General features: G+C 39.9%; 1 protein-coding gene across 1 annotated transcript in view; it reads right to left on the bottom strand.

Annotated features, from left to right (window-relative positions):
* The window catches only part of CPNE4 (copine 4), a 526733-nt gene that overhangs the window by 27048 nt on the left and 480935 nt on the right, over nucleotides 1–18750 (bottom strand). Inside the window, exon 11 of the mRNA XM_033212672.1 lies at nucleotides 7464–7597. Within this exon, the coding sequence (XP_033068563.1) occupies nucleotides 7464–7597 (134 nt within the window). The remainder of the gene's footprint in view (nucleotides 1–7463; nucleotides 7598–18750) is intronic.

Raw genomic sequence — 18750 nt, 5'->3', positions numbered from 1 at the left:
TCTTTTGGTTTGAGTTATCTTATGCACACTGGAGTTTCTCTCTTAGTTATTCATTCACATATATTGGATCTTAACTCTAACTTTACTGTACTAAAGTTGATAGGATGGGGAAGAGAATAATTAACATTTATTGATGCATACAATGTACCAGGCCCCTGCTAGATGATGTACCTATTTATTAAGTTCTCACACAATCCTGGAAGCTTCACCTACTTATTATTCCCATTTTACAGGTAAATAGAGCCTCAGAAAGGCTAAGTGGCCTATGGTGATTACCAAGGAGAATTGTGTGATTCTAAAGCCCATGTCTTTTCTGTTATACCATTATAATTTAATGATTATGTATAGTATTAAATGTGATTTTCTACTGGTACTTCCAGTAATCTAACCCCCTGTCTAGACAAATAAGACCCTCTTTAATCGAATATTGTGCTGTTGGGTGGCTGTCGCCATAGGGCTCTTGGCAAGGACATGTCCTTCTCATGTCATCTACCTTTTATTTCTTCTCCCATTAAGAATTTAACTGAGATTTGTTCTTTGGAACAATTTCTACATTTCTCTGTTCTTGGTATATTCAGTCAATTCAGGTCAGGGCTCACTGTCGTAAACATCTGTAAGGAAAAAGGGATGAGCCCCACCAATACCAGGCTGACAGAAAAGTCAAAGTAGCAACGCTATATTCTCCTTTATCACCACCTGACTGATTAAGAGCTCATTACTAGCCAATGATGGTTTTGACAAAACTTTACCAAAACATAGCCAACTATCGAATTTGGGATTAGGGATTGGGAGATACAAGGAAGCTTGAATTATTTGAAATCAAAGTTTAAATTCTCTGGAAAATCACCAACTCCCACTTCTCCTCACTGTTGGATCAATCCAGGCTTTGTGGTGCATTGCATCTAGCAGGTATTAGATAAGGTATTAATGTGGGTAAACAGACACTCACAACAGCTTATGAAAGATTAGCTATAGATAGGAGAAAATATACTTCTGGTCCTTGGACATACTGAAATACTTTGCCTCAGCAATTCCTCCTTAAACAAAACAAGCATGGGCGGGTGTGAGAAGAGATCTGTGAGGAGGATTTTAGGGTACATTCTAGTTAAGTATGAAATCACGCTTCTCTGGGTGGAGGATGGATCCTGGTCCTTCACACTCGAAGATGACCCAGAAGTCAAAATAGAGAAACTGGGAGTCTCCACACCCTTATTTTCTTTTTTGATGAGTTTAGGAGGGGTAAGCTCTAACATTCCATCCATTTCTAATCCCTATGGTGTTCTGGCGTTAATGGTATTCTTTTTATACTTTCTAAGCCACCCTTGGGGATTCAACGTTTGCTGACCATGATGCACTGTTATGTAATTGAGTTTCAAGAGTAGGAAGATAGGGAAAATGCCTCACCTACAAGGGGAATAATTAATGAGCCAGGAGGGATAAATTCTCTGAACTTAGCCACCAGAAAGCCTCTAACTAATAAACACACTAAAGAAAAAGTTTTAAGACTAAGCACAATGGATTTAAACATCCATTATTTCTGTTTTAAAATAAAACTAGGCAGAGAAGAGTCTTATTATACAAGAAGTAAAAGAAGGCAAGTTGAGCACAAAAGAAAGCATTGGTATACTAACACTTTAAGAACTCAAGATTGGATCCACTCAGCACCCACCAAAGGGCCATTTAGCAACTGTTGGGAAAATGAATGACAAAGACGGACAATCTGGAAAATTCAGGGCTATATTACCACATGGGTAAAGGCAATAGTTCTTATAACCAGAATAAATAGTATAAAATACAATTAAAAAAAAAAAAAGACCTACATACTTCAATGGTAATGAATAAGCTGTCCTGACCTTCTTAGGGAATGACTATTGTCAAATGACCTCCAGATGGAAGATTTATTTTTAACCACCGTTTTCCCCTGTTAAGGAAGATTTTGAGATAAATCAAAACGTTAATAAACGTAAAGAAAAATTACTGTATACATAAGGAGATGAAGCTCAGAGCAATATGGCATCTCAGGGCACGTAGACATTTAACAAAAACTGTTCTCTAAAGCAGAGGTCTTAAAACTGGGGTATCTGGAAATGCAAAGCACTTCTGGGGATATGAGAACATGGCTTTTTTTTTTTTAAAAAAGGGAAATCAGTATTCAGTTCCTCTACATCCATATGTATTTTTTGCTGAAATTGATCTTCTGGGAATGCCTGTGATGGAGAGACCTGTTCTCCATTCATACCTTCCCTTTCACTTATCCTTCTCTTTTACCTATTCTGAATCTTAACTGTCATAGTCCATTGCTCCGGAGTGTAAAAACTCTGTAGCATCATATACAAGAATAATTCTAAACATGAATGATTCACTAGGAAAAAAAATCCTTTTGCAAGTCAGGTAGTTGCCAAGTTTTGCTTTAAATAAATTTTGGCAAGTGCTGATGTCAGCTGGTAGATCATTGAAGAAAACATTTTGATGATTGGCCATTATGTAATTTTTTTGGTGTATAACTTAAACTGGAAAGAATTGAGTAATACTGCTAGTCAAGTTATTTATTTCCATATACTTATTCATAAGAACAGGTTTTCTTAGTATTTACATTGATAAGAGCAAAAAACTGAGTTAGAATTGATGCTCGACTCTCTCACTTTAGTAATAGGTACCACTCATCCACAGGTCTATAAACTAATTGGAAAAACATCCCATTATCTGTTTCAGTAAGAGCTGATTTCTGATAGATTTTTTATAGGCAAAAATTGTACTGAAATTTCTAGTACATTTATGTCCTTTTGATCAATTATGAACTAGGAATAATTGCAATAAAAACTCAGATTTTAAAATATACTTTGAATTTTAGAAATTTTTAGAAACTAAAAAATTTTTAATTTATATTTTTATTACAGAAATGTATAGTGATCTAACAGAATTTCAAACCAATTTTATTAAGACACATTAGGATAAAATTTGGGGGAAAGATAATGGAAATATAAGTTGATGAAAAGGAAGAAACAATTACAATTCTCAACTCGCATTGAAGAGCTTGCTCATTTTTTACAAAATGGATAATGGTGGATATCAAATAGTTATGGTGTTTAGATTCTGCTTCACACAGTCACAAGAGTTATGTAAAAGTTTTATTATAAAATGTCCAAATTTACAATACATTAGAATTTTCATTCTTTGTCACTACATAAACTCATGATGAAAAATGTCAGATTTCAGTGAAAAAATGTGACAGCTATATATTTTAATATATTTTTTAAAAGTATATAAGCAAAAATATTTTCAAGATCATTGGTCCAAAATGAACTTCAGAACTGACACTATAGTTCTGTCTCCCTTTGTGTTCAGATCATTTTTAAAACATAAATCTAGGGTATTAAAGATAATAGCCTCTGCCATTTATTGAGTATTTATAACAGGTAGAACCTGTGTTAGCTAGCTGCTTTATATCTAATCCTTATAACTGCTCTGCAAGGGAAGTGAGATACATCCTCTATTTACAATGAAGAAAACTAAGGCCCATAGAATGCACATCTTATGGCAACAGAGGTAGCAGAGCTGCGGTTTGAACCTAGGTCTACCTGTCACCACTTCCCCATGCTTTCTCTATCATCCCTGTTGACTCTGTCCTCATAGAAGACTTGTCTGGTCTAATGATTCAGAAAAAGGAGAACAAATCCACCCACATTCTAATAACAACAAAGCTGAAGGCCAAATTCTGATAAGTCCAGAAATTATGATCCCCAGGACTCCCTCCTTGACCACCACTCTTCACACAAAGGATAGAGTTAGCCCTTCCCTCTTGTATACACTACCCATCCTGACACAGGGCAACATCTCCCTGGCCATGCTGGGCTCTAATTTATTTACACGTGTTTCTCCCCCATGAGATTGTGGGCTACTTGGGAGAAAATTGTGCTTCATTAATTTTTCTGTCTTTACAGCTCCCCATGAGGCGTTTGGGGCTTAAGTAGATGCTGCACAGGACCTCAGCCATTGCATCTGAGCCAGCTCTCATGATTTAGCACTGGGTCTCAACCCTGGATACCTAGCAGGATGAAGAATTCTAATTTCCAGGATGCACACCAGACAATTAAATCAGAGATTCTGGGGTGGTGTGCAGGCACCATCACATTTTAAGTCTTTTCAAATGGCCTCAATGTACAGCCAAGGCTGAGAACCACTGACTAATGTAGCGTGGAAAAGGTAGCACTGTGATTTGAACTGTCTTCTTATCACTAAGCAACTGCTCTACACTTGCAAATACCTGTCAGAATTGGTTTCAGTTCTAACTTTGTCTTCTCGTACCATAACTAGCACACCATGGAGAAACCATGCCTTGGTTTCTGATATCTGTCTCATTCTGGGGTAGATACTTCTGTAAAATGACAATCCATATTTCCAAGAAATGTACATATTCAGTTTCTGTACTGTCTTGATAGCAGATAGACCATGCTTTTCATTAGAAAACATTGCAGGTTTTCAGAGACCCATATCCCTGCTGGCCCCAAGGAAAAGATGCCATCTTGGCTTTGAGCAGACTAGGGAGACCAGGATACAGGAGCTGGAGAAGTGCTACAACTTGAGCTTGTGTGGGCCTGTGTGTGTGTGTGCACATACACGCATGTGTGTTTTTGTGTGTGTGTACAAGTAGTTGTGCTGGGGTGGGTGGTCAAAGGCAGAGGAAATGAGCAGCATCATCTCTTTCAGAGGCTGAAGGACAGAACAGGCAGGCTTGAGGATGAGCTGTCTGTGGGAAGCTTTCCTTTAAGGCCATCCTGAGAAGAGTTTTATGCATCTCTCAAGCTGTTCTACCTCATGGATCACCTCATAATGACCTGGTAGCAATGACTGTACAAGGCAAAAAGAAAACTCTTGGCTGCCAGAGGCTGGGAGGAATTTCTAAGGCTCATGGGGATTAGAAACCTCTGTGTCACTGCAGGAGGGGGAACAATGCCTTCTGTCAGTTTTTATTCAAGTGTTTCTTTTTGAGCACCAACCACACTGACTTTGATGTGAGAATAAATTAATTCCAGAGCCCCGACTTGAAATTTCCTGACTCTGCCTGTCTATTGTCTATCCACCCACACAAAAGAGGAACAGCAGAACCTTGTCAGTTTTCAAGTGAGCAGCTTGCAATACACATTCTTTTAGGGAGCTTTCTTAAAGGAGCATTGGAATTTTTCAATCCTCCTTTTTCTTCCTTAAGTATTTGCCCATTTTAATGTTGAGCTGTTTTCTTTATATGGAAAAAAGAATTGCTCCACTGAGCTGTAGAAACTTGATTTTCTTGGTCAGTTGGGGATGATAACTTCAATCTTACTCTATTAAAATTTTTAAACAATCATTTATGATGATTCTTCATGTAACTCCTAAGGTCTCATATCTTATTTTTATATTGAATCTGCATTTGTGAGGGAAGAAAACATGCCCCCAAGACTTTGTCTGGCTCACAAAGGGATAAAAGCTTTACAAGGTATACATGCCACTCTGACTATACTCTCTGCATTTTGCGTGTGAGGCAATCAGGAAATGGAGACGTTCAGCACCTTCTTCCAGATCATCCACTAAATCTACTGCACAACTACAATAAGGGCTCTGAGGCTTAGTATCTTAATTTCTGGAAAACCCATCAGTCTTCTCTTTGTAATTTATTATTAGACTGCCTTCTTCCCTGCAGATTCAGAGTTAACTTTTTAATTAAGCATCTACTGTTTGACATTTGTGTTAAGTGCATTTACCTACTTTATCTTTTGAAAGCATTTCAAGATTGAAAAGTTGAGAATCCTGAAGATACTCTCCCCCTTCTTGTCTCTCAACATGTGCACACATTATTATACTAGATTACTAATGTGTGTGTGTGCATCTGTGTGTGTGATATAAAGAAGGAAGAAAATTCTTGTTTTTGTGTCTTGGGGAGGTTTGGAGAAGTTTCCAATGTAGTGGATGCAATTGGCCAGTCTTTTCTCTCACTGGTGGAAATCTTCGTATGACATAAACCTCTCTAGGAACCCCCTGTCCCACCGCCTGCATTGGGGCTTGAAGAAATCAGTGTTGAAATTCAAGTTATCTTCATAGTCAATACCTCAAGATTAAGTATAAGAGGTGTTTTTCCAACAAGATAATTTAAAATAACTATTGACTTATTTCCTAGATGTACAGGAGAGGAAGTGTCAGCAAGGGCCTGAGTGTTTAAAGCTCTTTGATTTTACTGGGCCTGTTCATTCATTCCCCAGCTGCCTTTGTACTACATGAGAGTTACTGGTGATGACCAAGCTGAATCCAGAGACATAGGCAGGCAGGGGACTGACTGCACCTTTCCCATTACCCTGTCCTATTAGTTTCTCTGTACAGTCTAGTCATTAGAATGTGTCATTTCTTATGGTGTGGAGGATAACAGGTTTTTAATATGATTATCACCAATTATGACACTAGAAATAACAGAAATCATGCTATCTTACACAATTCCTCTAAAACCTAAAGGATAGAGTTGTTTTCTTTATTTTCCTGGTTTGAAAGGTCAGTTTGTCGCTGCTCATTACTAACTAGCCTTGGTTTGCAATCACACCAGGGAGTTAACAGATATTTACACATGTTTATATTTACGTTGGTTTCACTTCAAAAAGCTTTGCTTAAGCAAGCACCTAAATTCCTTTACTTCATTCTAAAACTACTGGAAAGGCAGAATACATTCAGTTTAACGTAATTTATGTGAGATACTCCCTACAGGGAATTTTCTTGGTAGGAAAGGTCAATATTTATCATCAAGCAAGAGTAAATAGAATATTGATTTGATCTTAAAGTCATATTTTCTACATCACACATGCAAACATACACACACAGCTGGCTACATACATGTGCCACACCCTCTGCTGAAGTTACCAATAGCTTTTGAGGTCAGTGAAGCATAGTGATTATAGGCTAAGCTGTGGAGTGGGTAGACCTGGGTTCAAGTCCTGCCTCTGGCTATGTAATAGTGTACAAATTACTTAACCTTCTGTACAGTATTCACTTCTTTTAATGAATACATACTATATAAGGGTTAATGTGAGGATCAGATGTAATAATGTCTAATAGATCTGCGCTTCTACAACTCTAAAGTATATACAAATCATCTGGGGATCTTGTTAAATGCAGATTCAAATTCAGTAGGTTTAGAATGCTGCTAGCGCATAAGCAATTTTGAGTAGCAAGGCACATGCTAAGACTTCACAAAATGGAAACCAAAATTGCTATCTAATCATCTTGCAAGCCAGTTAAGAGAAGAAGGCTGAGAAAGGATTTTGTTTGGTGACCAATGCGAGCAGGGTACAAACTTAGTTTTTCTATACAGAGGGGATGAAACTTTTAAGGCACTACATAAGGAGCTACTAGACTTAATTTCCACTTTCTGCCCAGGATCAGCCAAATACCATCTGAACCCGCATGAGAGATGATAAGGCTCCAAATGTCCTGAAGCCTCTTACCTGTCATAGTCTTGACAAATCTCCCCGACAGCTACCAAAGCTTTCAGATACTCATTGGGTTGGTAAGGGTGGATGTAGTGCAAGGAACAGCTGTTCCTGGGGTCCCCGTTTGAGGCAGTGAAATCTATAGCTACCTAAAAGAGAAAAAATACAAGCAAAGGTAAATTTAAAGTGGATACATCTCCTAGGAATTGTGATCAGCCATGAGAGAGATCTGGCCTCGGATGAAAAACAGTAGCACATTACATACCCTGCCAATAAAGAAAGAGAATAAATTAATTTGCTTGAAAAACTAGTTATTAATTTGGTTGAGGCCATTTCTGCAGTCTTCAATCTCCCTCCCCACCAGTGCCCACTCTTCTCCCTGTTTAAATAGGAACTTGAGATCGACATAGATCAGAAAGCCCAGATGCTGTTGATTCATCTCACCAGGCAGCAAGAGTAAGGATAGACTATCTGCCCTCCAATTTCACAGTTCACTCAGAAAAGACTTCTATGCTCCCTGGGCAGAACAATTCTATCTACGGGGTATAAGTAAGATCCCTTAAAACCAAATTCTGTGTTAAAGATACAGTCTTCACAGCAAAGCCATTGTCATATTTTCATGAGTGGCCAGATGCAGAGAGATGTGTTAGAGTGGTTATAACAAATTTTCTGCAAGGAGCAGCTCCGTGTAAGGCATTCAACATTTTGGTTCCCATTCATGTAAGAACTCCTGCCTACAACAAAGAGGATGCCTGAATGTTATCGCATTGTAATTGGGAAGTGGAGATGGGAAACCTGTCTTGCCACTAACTAGTCATTTATCCTTCAACTTCTCAAATTTCTTCTGGCCCCCAGTATCATAATCATGTAAGTCAAAGTTGACTCACTGAACACTTCCTAATAACAAAAGAAAGAACCCAAAATGCTTAAACCAGAGGGTGTTAAAATGAGAAGAAACATTTCTTCTAATTTCCAACATCACTTCCATCTAAATAAAAGTTAACCCAGCAAAAATCTCTTTAAAAATGCCACTTAAGCTTCGAGGGAAGAAGGTTAAAATTAAAAGCCATACACAAAGAAAGAAATGTTTATGTTGCATAATTCCATTTCCTTCTGGAGTACAGTAGAATGCATTCATTGGCTTACTATGGCCGAAAGGCTCTATTTTCTCCTATGATCTTGGGAATCATAATGGGAAATGTCATTTGTGTTATATTTGGTAAATTCCATTATAACAAATAACTGGAATGCCCCATTGGATCTATGAAGGTGGGACATTATTTCTGAAAGGACAGAGAAAACATGTCATGTGTTTGTTTGTACTTCTTAAGGTATAAGTTGATGGGGAGAAAAATGTTAGTCACATCTGATATTGTACCCTGCAATCAAGTCAAAGTGACTAGGAAAAGAAAAGCAATAGGCTAAGAGTAATTCATTTATAGCCTTTTTTCTTTTCTTTCATGAAATTATACTTTCATCTCTGTTTTTTTTTTCTTTTTCTTCCTTGCCACTCCACAGAACTATGTCAAAAATAAAGTTAGGTAGGATTCAAACTCTGTTTTCAGAATTATCCAGATTTCTCTTAAAATCAGGGGATGCCTACTGATAAATGCTAGTATTAAGAGTATGTTAAAAAAATAAAGAAAGAAAGAAAAAGGTTATGTGAAGAAAACTTACAGTTCTTCCCTGACCCTTAGATGCCCTTACTTTGGACAAAAAAGGAAAAAAGACAGAAATAATCTCTGTGTCAGGCACTGTGCTAACTGTGTGTAACACAGAAGGCATGATATTACTTCATGTATATGCATGATATTACTCCATTTTCATGTGACATAGGATAAGAGGGTTTGGAGTTGGGTTTAAATCCAAGTCTATATGGTTCCTTTCTACCTTTCTCCATTATGCCATCATACATCCAGGAAAACATGCATGTCTATGACCAAAACACCAAGACTTCTCATGGGTATAACTATGCCAACAAAAAATGGAGGAGATTTGGCCTGGAGGTAGGGATTCTTGCAGGAGGCAATCATGGTAATTTGAGGAAGCATTGCCTTGAATAAACTCTTTGTGACCAAAATGGTTGTGAAAGTTAAGACAAGGAAAATTGAAATATGTGTGTATGTATGTCTGTACACACAATAGTGAGAGGATTGTTACTGAGGATGACTGGAGGTAACCCAGGGACACCAATAAAGTCCAGTGTCTTCTGAGATGGGTTTATCCTGAAGGTGAGAGCCAACCCACCGGGAAAAAAAAGGAAGACCATAGGTGAAGCCCTTTTAATCAAGGACTATGATGAAAAGCTGGTGGGATGGAGGAACCTACATACATTTTCTGAACGAGAAGGAGGTGAAAAGCACCCCAGGATCCACCCATGAGGCCTCAACAAGATAGAGATCCAAACACATGCAGATAATTCCAGGAAAATTTCTGAGAGGAGCACTCCAGAGATGTTTGGGAGACAATGTTTGAGAAAACCATACCTTTGGGGGCCTCCTGGGTTTACCAAGCTCAACTCACAGACGCCATTCTCAGCCTTTTACTCCTATTGGGACATGTTTAAGGAATAATGGCACCTTGCATAGGTGTACATAGTGTTTAAAAGCTAAAAGTAATGCTGAGAAGGGCAGATGTAAAGCCACCCCTTTCTCTTCCACCAAGGAAGGCATGTTAGTACTCCAGGGAATTCTAGAGAGTGTGAAGAGGTTATGGAGATTACCTTGATTCTGCTTTAATTTATCTAAAAAGTGAATCGTTGGCAGGTGTTGATACTTTATTATTAATAACAAGCACCTTGTGGCCCACCTCACTTCTATTCATGATGCCTTTCATCATGGATCAACACCTCCTTACCTCTGAAGGCATCATGCTTCTGCCTGTTGATACTGAAGTTAACAATCTGTCCCATGTGCTGGTTGCCTGACTGAGACTCTTGAAGTGTTAAGGGTGTTCTGTGATGACAAAAACATGCTGGTGTTTTGATATAAAACTAGAAAATGAAATCAGGTTATATAGGCCAGAGGAAAAAATTCCATAAAGAAAAATGGCTGCTCAAGAAACATTCCTAGGCTTTGGCAAAATTCTCCAAGCATGCAGGCACCTAGTGGCAGCATCCGAGCCCCAGTATATCACCCGCACGAATATGTTATATCTAGATAAGTGTGCATAATGTCTGGACAAGCATACATAGTTTGTGGCAACAATATATTTTAAAGTAATAGAAAAAAAAAGCATATAATGGAGCTGGGGATGGGGTGAGACAAAAAGAAGTGCCTAGTTTGTAAAACCCAAGGAGGCATTCACTCTCAGCAGACCCCACACTTGTAAAATCCACAGAGTGAGAGTCTCCTTAAATTTTGCACCCCAGGTACGTCTCTTGCTTTACCTCCAATAATACTGGCTCTACTGTGTCATTTTCATTCCTATCCACTCTTCGTCATCAGACTTGGAATAATTTTCTTATGCTTAACCAAGGTGCAGCAAAGATGATGGTGAGAAGGAAAGAGTGACTGAAGAAAGTAAGGGTAGAAAATGAATAGGATTTTTTGACCCATTGAATGTGGAGTTGGATGTCAGTTAGGGGAAGAGAATGGCCAGGTTTTGGGGGGACAGAAGAGGATGATATATTTTGAAGATAATGAAACAAGGTACAGGCTAATGTTAGAAGGTTAGTATTGGGCTGCCTGTTCTTGGTGCTACTATATAAACATCAAACATGCCTGGTGGAAATTTTACTATTTCTTTTCAGGCAGGCTCTAGGGTTTCCACTTTTCCTATGGCAATGGCCCCTATGTCTATGACAACGAGAAAGGCCACTTCATCTCAGGAGATCATCATATAGACCTGGGGAGGGTATGAACTTAAAAAATTAACTGATGAAAAAGGAAATAGGCTTATGATTCTTACCATATAGCCCATTTTATAGTTCTCATGGCTTAAAACAAAAATATTTTATCATGTGAATAGACAGCAACGGACTGTCTTAAGTACAAGTCAGCTAAAATATTTTCATTTTTCTTTTCTGGAAAGTGGTGGTTCCTAAAACCTCCTTTTTGAAGCTGGAGAAAAAAATATCTATCTTCAGGGGGTGGTCTTCCACCAAGAATTCTCTGTGCTCTTTAAAGTTAGCATTAGTAGAAAGAGAGCAGAGTGAAAGGTTAGGTTTATTTTAGAAAGCAACAGGGAGGCTGTGAAAGATGGGGTTAAGTTGAGAAATAAAAGCAACAAAATGACTGAAAAATGCCAGTGTGTGGAGGTGGCTACTGACGCCTGGTTTTCTGAATACCCAGTGAGCTCGCAGAGCCCCCACGTTTTCATTTCCTGATAGGAAGCATTTATGGAAACTTGTGGTTCTGGTATGTGCTCCAATCTTCCCTGCAGGCAGCGCAAGAACAGGCGGCCAGTGCTTTTTCCTTCTGCCCAGGAAGCCACTGCTCATTATTAATCAGAGCTGTGCAGCAGCTTTGCAAAGCCTTGTAAAGTAAGAATGCAAAATGCCCCCTCCGTGACACCAAGTCCTGAGTGCATGGAGCTGTTCCTGGGAAAAGGCTGGTTGCAAATGATGAGCATCTCTCTTTGGGCATTTTTAGATTCTTACATGAAACAACTCTGCTACTCAGATCCCTTCCCTTCATCTGCCAAACAGGTCATTTGTGAACCTTCTCGATGTTTTCTAAGGGAAGCTGCTGTGTAACAACCTCTGGTTAGTTGTATCTGCAGTCTACCTTTGAGATCATATTCTTGGGCAGCTTTCTTTCTTTTCTTTATAAATATCTGTGTACAATTTGGACCTATACAATGAATCTTGTAGGTGGAGATACAGATTGGTCTGGACCATTTCTTAAATAATAGATTACATTTTTATTCTTTTCTGTTTTCCAAAAACTTTCTAAGAGGACAGTTAAATAGGAAAATAGGGAAAGACGCCTAAGCTTACTTGGTTCATTTTCTGGAAATGGCAAAGTATTTGCCTCTTTAACTCATTATACCCTGACTTTGCATAGAAATTCAGTCAGCAGGGCTCACTAAGCAGTAAGCAGACTCAAAGGTCTACACCAGAGTAGGTCAGTGTTCAATCTGGGATGTAAAATAAAGATTTAAAAATGTAAACTGGGCCACAGTGTGGACATTGGATGCCCTAAATGTTTTAGGGTTAGAAAAGATTTCCTGAGACTGGGCGTGGTGGCTCACACTTATAATTCAGTGCTTTGGGAGGCTGAGATGAAAGGATAACTTGAGGCCAGGAGATTGAGACCAGCCTGGGCAACATAGCTAGACCCTGCCTCTAGCTATGTTGTTTTAAAATTTGTTTTAAATTTGTTTTAAATTTAAATTTGTTTTAAAAAGTAGCCATTGTGGTAGCACATGCTTGTAGTCCCAGCTACTCAGGAGGCTGAGGCAAGAGCATCACTTGAGCTCAGGAGTTTAAGGTTACAGTGAGCTTCCAGTGTGCCACTGCACTGCACTCTGGGCAACAGATTGAGACCCTGTTTAAAAAAAAAAAAAGGAAGAAAGAAGAAAGAAAGAAAGAGAGAGAGGGGGGAGAGAGAGAGAGAGAGACAGAGAGAGAGAGAGAGAAAGAAGAAAGAAAGAAAGAAAGAAAGAAAGAAAGAAAGAAAGAAAGAAAGAGAAAGGCGGAGCAAGATGGCCGAATAGGAAGAGCTCCAGTCTCCAACTCCCAGCGTGAGCGACACAGAAGACCGGTGATTTGTGCATTTTCAACTGAGGTACTGGGGTCATCTCACTGGGGAGTGCTGGACAATCGGTGCTGGTCAGCTGCTGCAGCCCAACCAGCAAGAGCTGAAGCAGGGCGAGGCATTGCCTTACCTGGGAAGCGCAAGGGGGAAGGGAATCCCTTTTCCTAGCCAGGGGAACTGAGACACACAACACCTGGAAAATCGGGTAATTCCCACCCCAATACTGCGCTTTAAGCAAACGGGCACACCAGGAGAGTATACCCACCCCTGGCCGGGAGGGTCCCACGCCCACGGAGCCTCCCTCATTGCTAGCACAGCAGTCTGCGATCTAACCGCAAGGCAGCAGCAAGGCTGGGGGAGGGGCACCCGCCATTGCTGAGGCTTAAGTAGGTAAACAAAGCCGCTGGGAAGCTCAAACTGGGTGGAGCTCACAGCAGCTCAAGGAAACCTGCCTGTCTCTGTAGACTCCACCTCTGGGGACAGGGCACAGCTAAACAACAAAAGGGGAAGCAGCAGAGCCCTGTGCAGACGCGAACGACTCTGTCTGACAGCTTTGAAGAGAGCAGTGGATCTCCCAACACGGAGGTTGAGATCTGAGAACGGACAGACTGCCTGCTAAAGTGGGTCCCTGACCCCTGAGTAGCCTAACTGGGAGACTTCCCCCACTAGGGACACTCTGACACCCCACACCTAACAGGGTGGAGTACGCCCCTGAGAGGAAGCTTCCAAAGTAAGAATCAGACAGGTACACTCGCTGTTCAGCAATATTCTATCTTCTGCAACCTCTGCTGCTGATACCCAGGCAAACAGGGTCTGGAGTGGACCTCAAGGAATCTCCAACAGACCTACAGCTGAGGGTCCTGACTATTAGAAGGAAAACTATCAAACAGGAAGAACACCTATACCAAAACCCCATCAGTACGTCACCATCATCAAAGACCAGAGGCAGATAAAACCACGAAGATGGGGAAGAAGCAGGGCAGAAAAGCTGGAAATTCAAGAAATAAGAGTGCATCTCCCCCTGCAAAGGAGCGCAGCTCATCGCCAGCAATGGATCAAAGCTGGTCAGAGAATGACTTTGACGAGATGAGAGAAGAAGCCTTCAGTCCATCAAACTTCTCAGAACTAAAGGAGGAATTATGTACCCAGAGCAAAGAAACTAAAAATCTTGAAAAAAGAGTGGAAGAACTGATAGCTAGAATAATTAATGCAGAGAAGATCATAAATGAAATGACAGAGATGAAAACCATGACACGAGAAATACGTGACAAATGCACAAGCTTCAGTAACCGACTCGATCAACTGGAAGAAAGAGTATCAGCGATTGAAGATCAAATGAATGAAACGAAGTGAGAAGAGAAACCAAAAGAAAAAAGAAGAAAAAGAAATGAACAAAGCCTGCAAGAAGTGTGGGATTATGTAAAAAGACCAAATCCATGTCTGATTGGGGTGCCTGAAAATGAGGGGGAAAATGGAACCAAGTTGGAAAACACTCTTCAGGATATCATCCAGGAGAACTTCCCCAACCTAGTAGGGCAGACCAACATTCAAATTCAGGAAATACAGAGAACACCACAAAGATACTCCTCCAGAAGAGCAACTCCAAGACACATAATTGCCAGATTCACCAAAGTTGAAATGAAGGAAAAAATCTTAAGGGCAGCCAGAGAGAAAGGTCGGGTTACCCACAAAGAGAAGCCCATCAGACTAACAGCAGACCTCTCGGCAGAAACTCTACAAGCCAGAAGAGAGTGGGGGCCAATATTCAACGTTCTTTTTTTTTTTTTTTTTTGAGACGGAGTCTGGCTGTGTTGCCCAGGCTGGAGTGCAGTGGCGCGATCTCGGCTCACGGCAAGCTCCGCCTCCCGGGTTCACACCATTCTCCTGCCTCAGCATCCGAGTAGCTGGGACTACAGGCGCCTGCCACCACGCCCGACTAATTTTTTGTATTTTTAGTAGAGACGGGGTTTCACCGTGTTAGCCAAGATGGTCTGGATCTCCTGACCTCTTGATCCTCCCGCCTCGGCCTCCCAAAGTGCTGGGATTACAGGCTTGAGCCACTGTGCCCGGCCATATTCAACGTTCTTAAAGAAAACAATTTTCAACCCAGAATTTCATATCCAGCCAAACTAAGTTTCATAAGTAAAGGAGAAATAAAATCCTTTACAGATAAGCAAATGCTTAGAATTTTGTCACCACCAGGCCTGCCTTACAAGAGACCCTGAAGGAAGCCCTAAACATGGAAAGGAACAACCGCTACCAGCCATTGCAAAAACATGCCAAAATGTAAAGACCATCGAGGCTAGGAAGAAACTGCATCAACTAACGAGCAAAAAAACCAGTTAATATCATAATGGCAGGATCAAGTTCACACATAACCATATTAACCTTAAATGTTAATGGACTAAATGCTCCAATTAAAAGACACAGACTGGCAAACTGGATAAAGAGTCAAGACCCATCAGTCTGCTGTATTCAGGAGACCCATCTCACATGCAGAGACATACATAGGCTCAAAATAAAGGGATGGAGGAAGATCTACCAAGCAAATGGAGAACAAAAAAAAGCAGGGGTTGCAATCCTAGTCTCTGATAAAATAGACTTTAAACTATCAAAGGTCAAAAGAGACAAAGAAGGCCATTACATAATGGTAAAGGGATCAATTCAACAGGAAGAGCTAACTCTCCTAAATATATATGCACCCAATACAGGAGCACCCAGATTCATAAAGCAAGTCCTTAGAGACTTACAAAGACTTAGACTCCCATACAATAATAATGGGAGACTTCAACACTCCACTGTCAACATTAGACAGATCAACGAGACAGAAAGTTAACAAGGATATCCAGGAACTGAACTCATCTCTGCACCAAGCAGACCTAATAGACATCTATAGAACTCTCCACCCCAAATCAACAGAATATACATTCTTCTCAGCACCACATCGCACTTATTCCAAAATTGACCACATAATTGGAAGTAAAGCACTCCTCAGCAAATGTACAAGAACAGAAATTATAACAAACTGTCTCTCAGACCACAGTGCAATCAAACTAGAACTCAGGACTAAGAAACTCAATCAAAACCGCTCAACTACATGGAAACTGAACAACCTGCTCCTGAATGACTACTGGGTACATAACGAAATGAAGGCAGAAATAAAGATGTTCTTTGAAACCAGTGAGAACAAAGATACAACATACCAGAATCTCTGGGACACATTTAAAGCAGTGTGTAGGGGGAAATTTATAGCACTAAATGCCCACAAGAGAAAGCTGGAAAGATCTAGAATTGACACTCTAACATCACAATTAAAAGAACTGGAGAAGCAAGAGCAAACACATTCAAAAGCTAGCAGAAGGCAAGAAATAACTAAGATCAGAGCAGAACTGAAGGAGATAGAGACACAAAAAACCCTCCAAAAAATCAATGAATCCAGGAGTTGGTTTTTTGAAAAGATCAACAAAATTGACAGACTGCTAGCAAGACTAATAAGGAAGAAAAGAGAGAAGAATCAAATAGACGCAATAAAAAATGATAAAGGGGATATCACCACTGACCCCACAGAAATACAAACTACCATCAGAGAATACTATAAACACCTCTATGCAAATCAACTAGAAAATCTAGAAGAAATGGATAATTTCCTGGACACTTGCACTCTTCCAAGACTAAACCAGGAAGAAGTTGAATCCCTGAATAGACCAATAGCAGGCTCTGAAATTGAGGCAATAATTAATAGCCTACCAACCAAAAAAGGTCCAGGACCAGATGGATTCACAGCTGAATTCTACCAGAGGTACAAGGAAGAGCTGGTACCATTCCTTCTGAAACTCTTCCAATCAATAGAAAAAGAGGGAATCCTCCCTAACTCATTTTATGAGGCCAACATCATCCTGATACCAAAGCCTGGCAGAGACACAACAAAAAAAGAGAATTTTAGACCAATATCCCTGATGAACATCGATGCCAAAATCCTCAATAAAATACTGGCAAACCGGATTCAGCAGCACATCCAAAAGCTTATCCACCATGATCAAGTGGGCTTCATCCCTGGGATGCAAGGCTGGTTCAACATTCGCAAATCAATAAACGTGATCCAGCATATAAACAGAACCAAAGACAAGAACCACATGATTATCTCAATAGATGCAGAAAAGGCTTTTGACAAAATTCAACAGCCCTTCATGCTAAAAACGCTCAACAAATTCGGTATTGATGGAACGTACCTCAAAATAATAAGAGCTATTTATGACAAACCCACAGCCAATATCATACTGAATGGGCAAAAACTGGAAAAATTCCCTTTGAAAACTGGCACAAGACAGGGATGCCCTCTCTCACCACTCCTATTCAACATAGTGTTACAAGTTCTGGCCAGGGCAATCAGGCAAGAGAAAGAAATCAAGGGTATTCAGTTAGGAAAAGAAGAAGTCAAATTGTCCCTGTTTGCAGATGACATGATTGTATATTTAGAAAACCCCATTGTCTCAGCCCAAAATCTCCTTAAGCTGATAAGCAACTTCAGCAAAGTCTCAGGATACAAAATTAATGTGCAAAAATCACAAGCATTCTTATACACCAGTAACAGACAAACAGAGAGCCAAATCATGAATGAACTTCCATTCACAATTGCTTCAAAGAGAATAAAATACCTAGGAATCCAACTTACAAGGAATGTGAAGGACCTCTTCAAGGAGAACTACAAACCACTGCTCAGTGAAATCAAAGAGGACACAAACAAATGGAAGAACATACCATGCTCATGGATAGGAAGAATCAATATCGTGAAAATGGCCATACTGCCCAAGGTTATTGATAGATTCAATGCCATCCCCATCAAGCTACCAATGAGTTTCTTCACAGAATTGGAAAAAACGGCTTTAAACTTCATATGGAACCAAAAAAGAGCCCGCATTGCCAAGACAATCCTAAGTGATAAGAACAAAGCTGGAGGCATCACGCTACCTGACTTCAAACTATACTACAAGGCTACAGTAACCAAAACAGCATGGTACTGGTACCAAAACAGAGATATAGACCAATGAAACAGAACAGAGTCCTCAGAAATAATACCACACATCTACAGCCATCTGATCTTTGACAAACCTGAGAGGAACAAGAAATGGGGAAAGGATTCCCTATTTAATAAATGGTGCTGGGAAAATTGGCTAGCCATAAGTAGAAAGCTGAAACTGGATCCTTTCCTTACTCCTTATACGAAGATTAATTCAAGATGGATTAGAGACTTAAATGTTAGACCTAATACTATAAAAACCCTAGAAGAAAACCTAGGTAGTACCATTCAGGACATAGGCATGGGCAAGGACTTCATGTCTAAAACACCAAAAGCAACGGCAGCAAAAGCCAAAATTGACAAATGGGATCTAATTAAACTAAAGGGATTCTGCACAGCAAAGGAACTACCATCAGAGTGAACAGGCAACCTACAGAATGGGAGAAAATTTTTGCAATCTACTCATCTGACAAAGGGCTAATATCCAGAATCTACAAAGAACTCAAACAAATATACAAGAAAAAAACAAACAACCCCATCAAAAAGTGGGCAAAGGATATGAACAGACATTTCTCAAAAGAAGACA

This window comes from Trachypithecus francoisi, unplaced genomic scaffold (assembly GCF_009764315.1).
Source record: "Trachypithecus francoisi isolate TF-2019V2 unplaced genomic scaffold, Tfra_2.0 Lachesis_group0, whole genome shotgun sequence".
Lineage (NCBI taxonomy): Eukaryota > Metazoa > Chordata > Mammalia > Primates > Cercopithecidae > Trachypithecus > Trachypithecus francoisi.
This window is presented reverse-complemented; position numbering and strand designations above follow the sequence as displayed.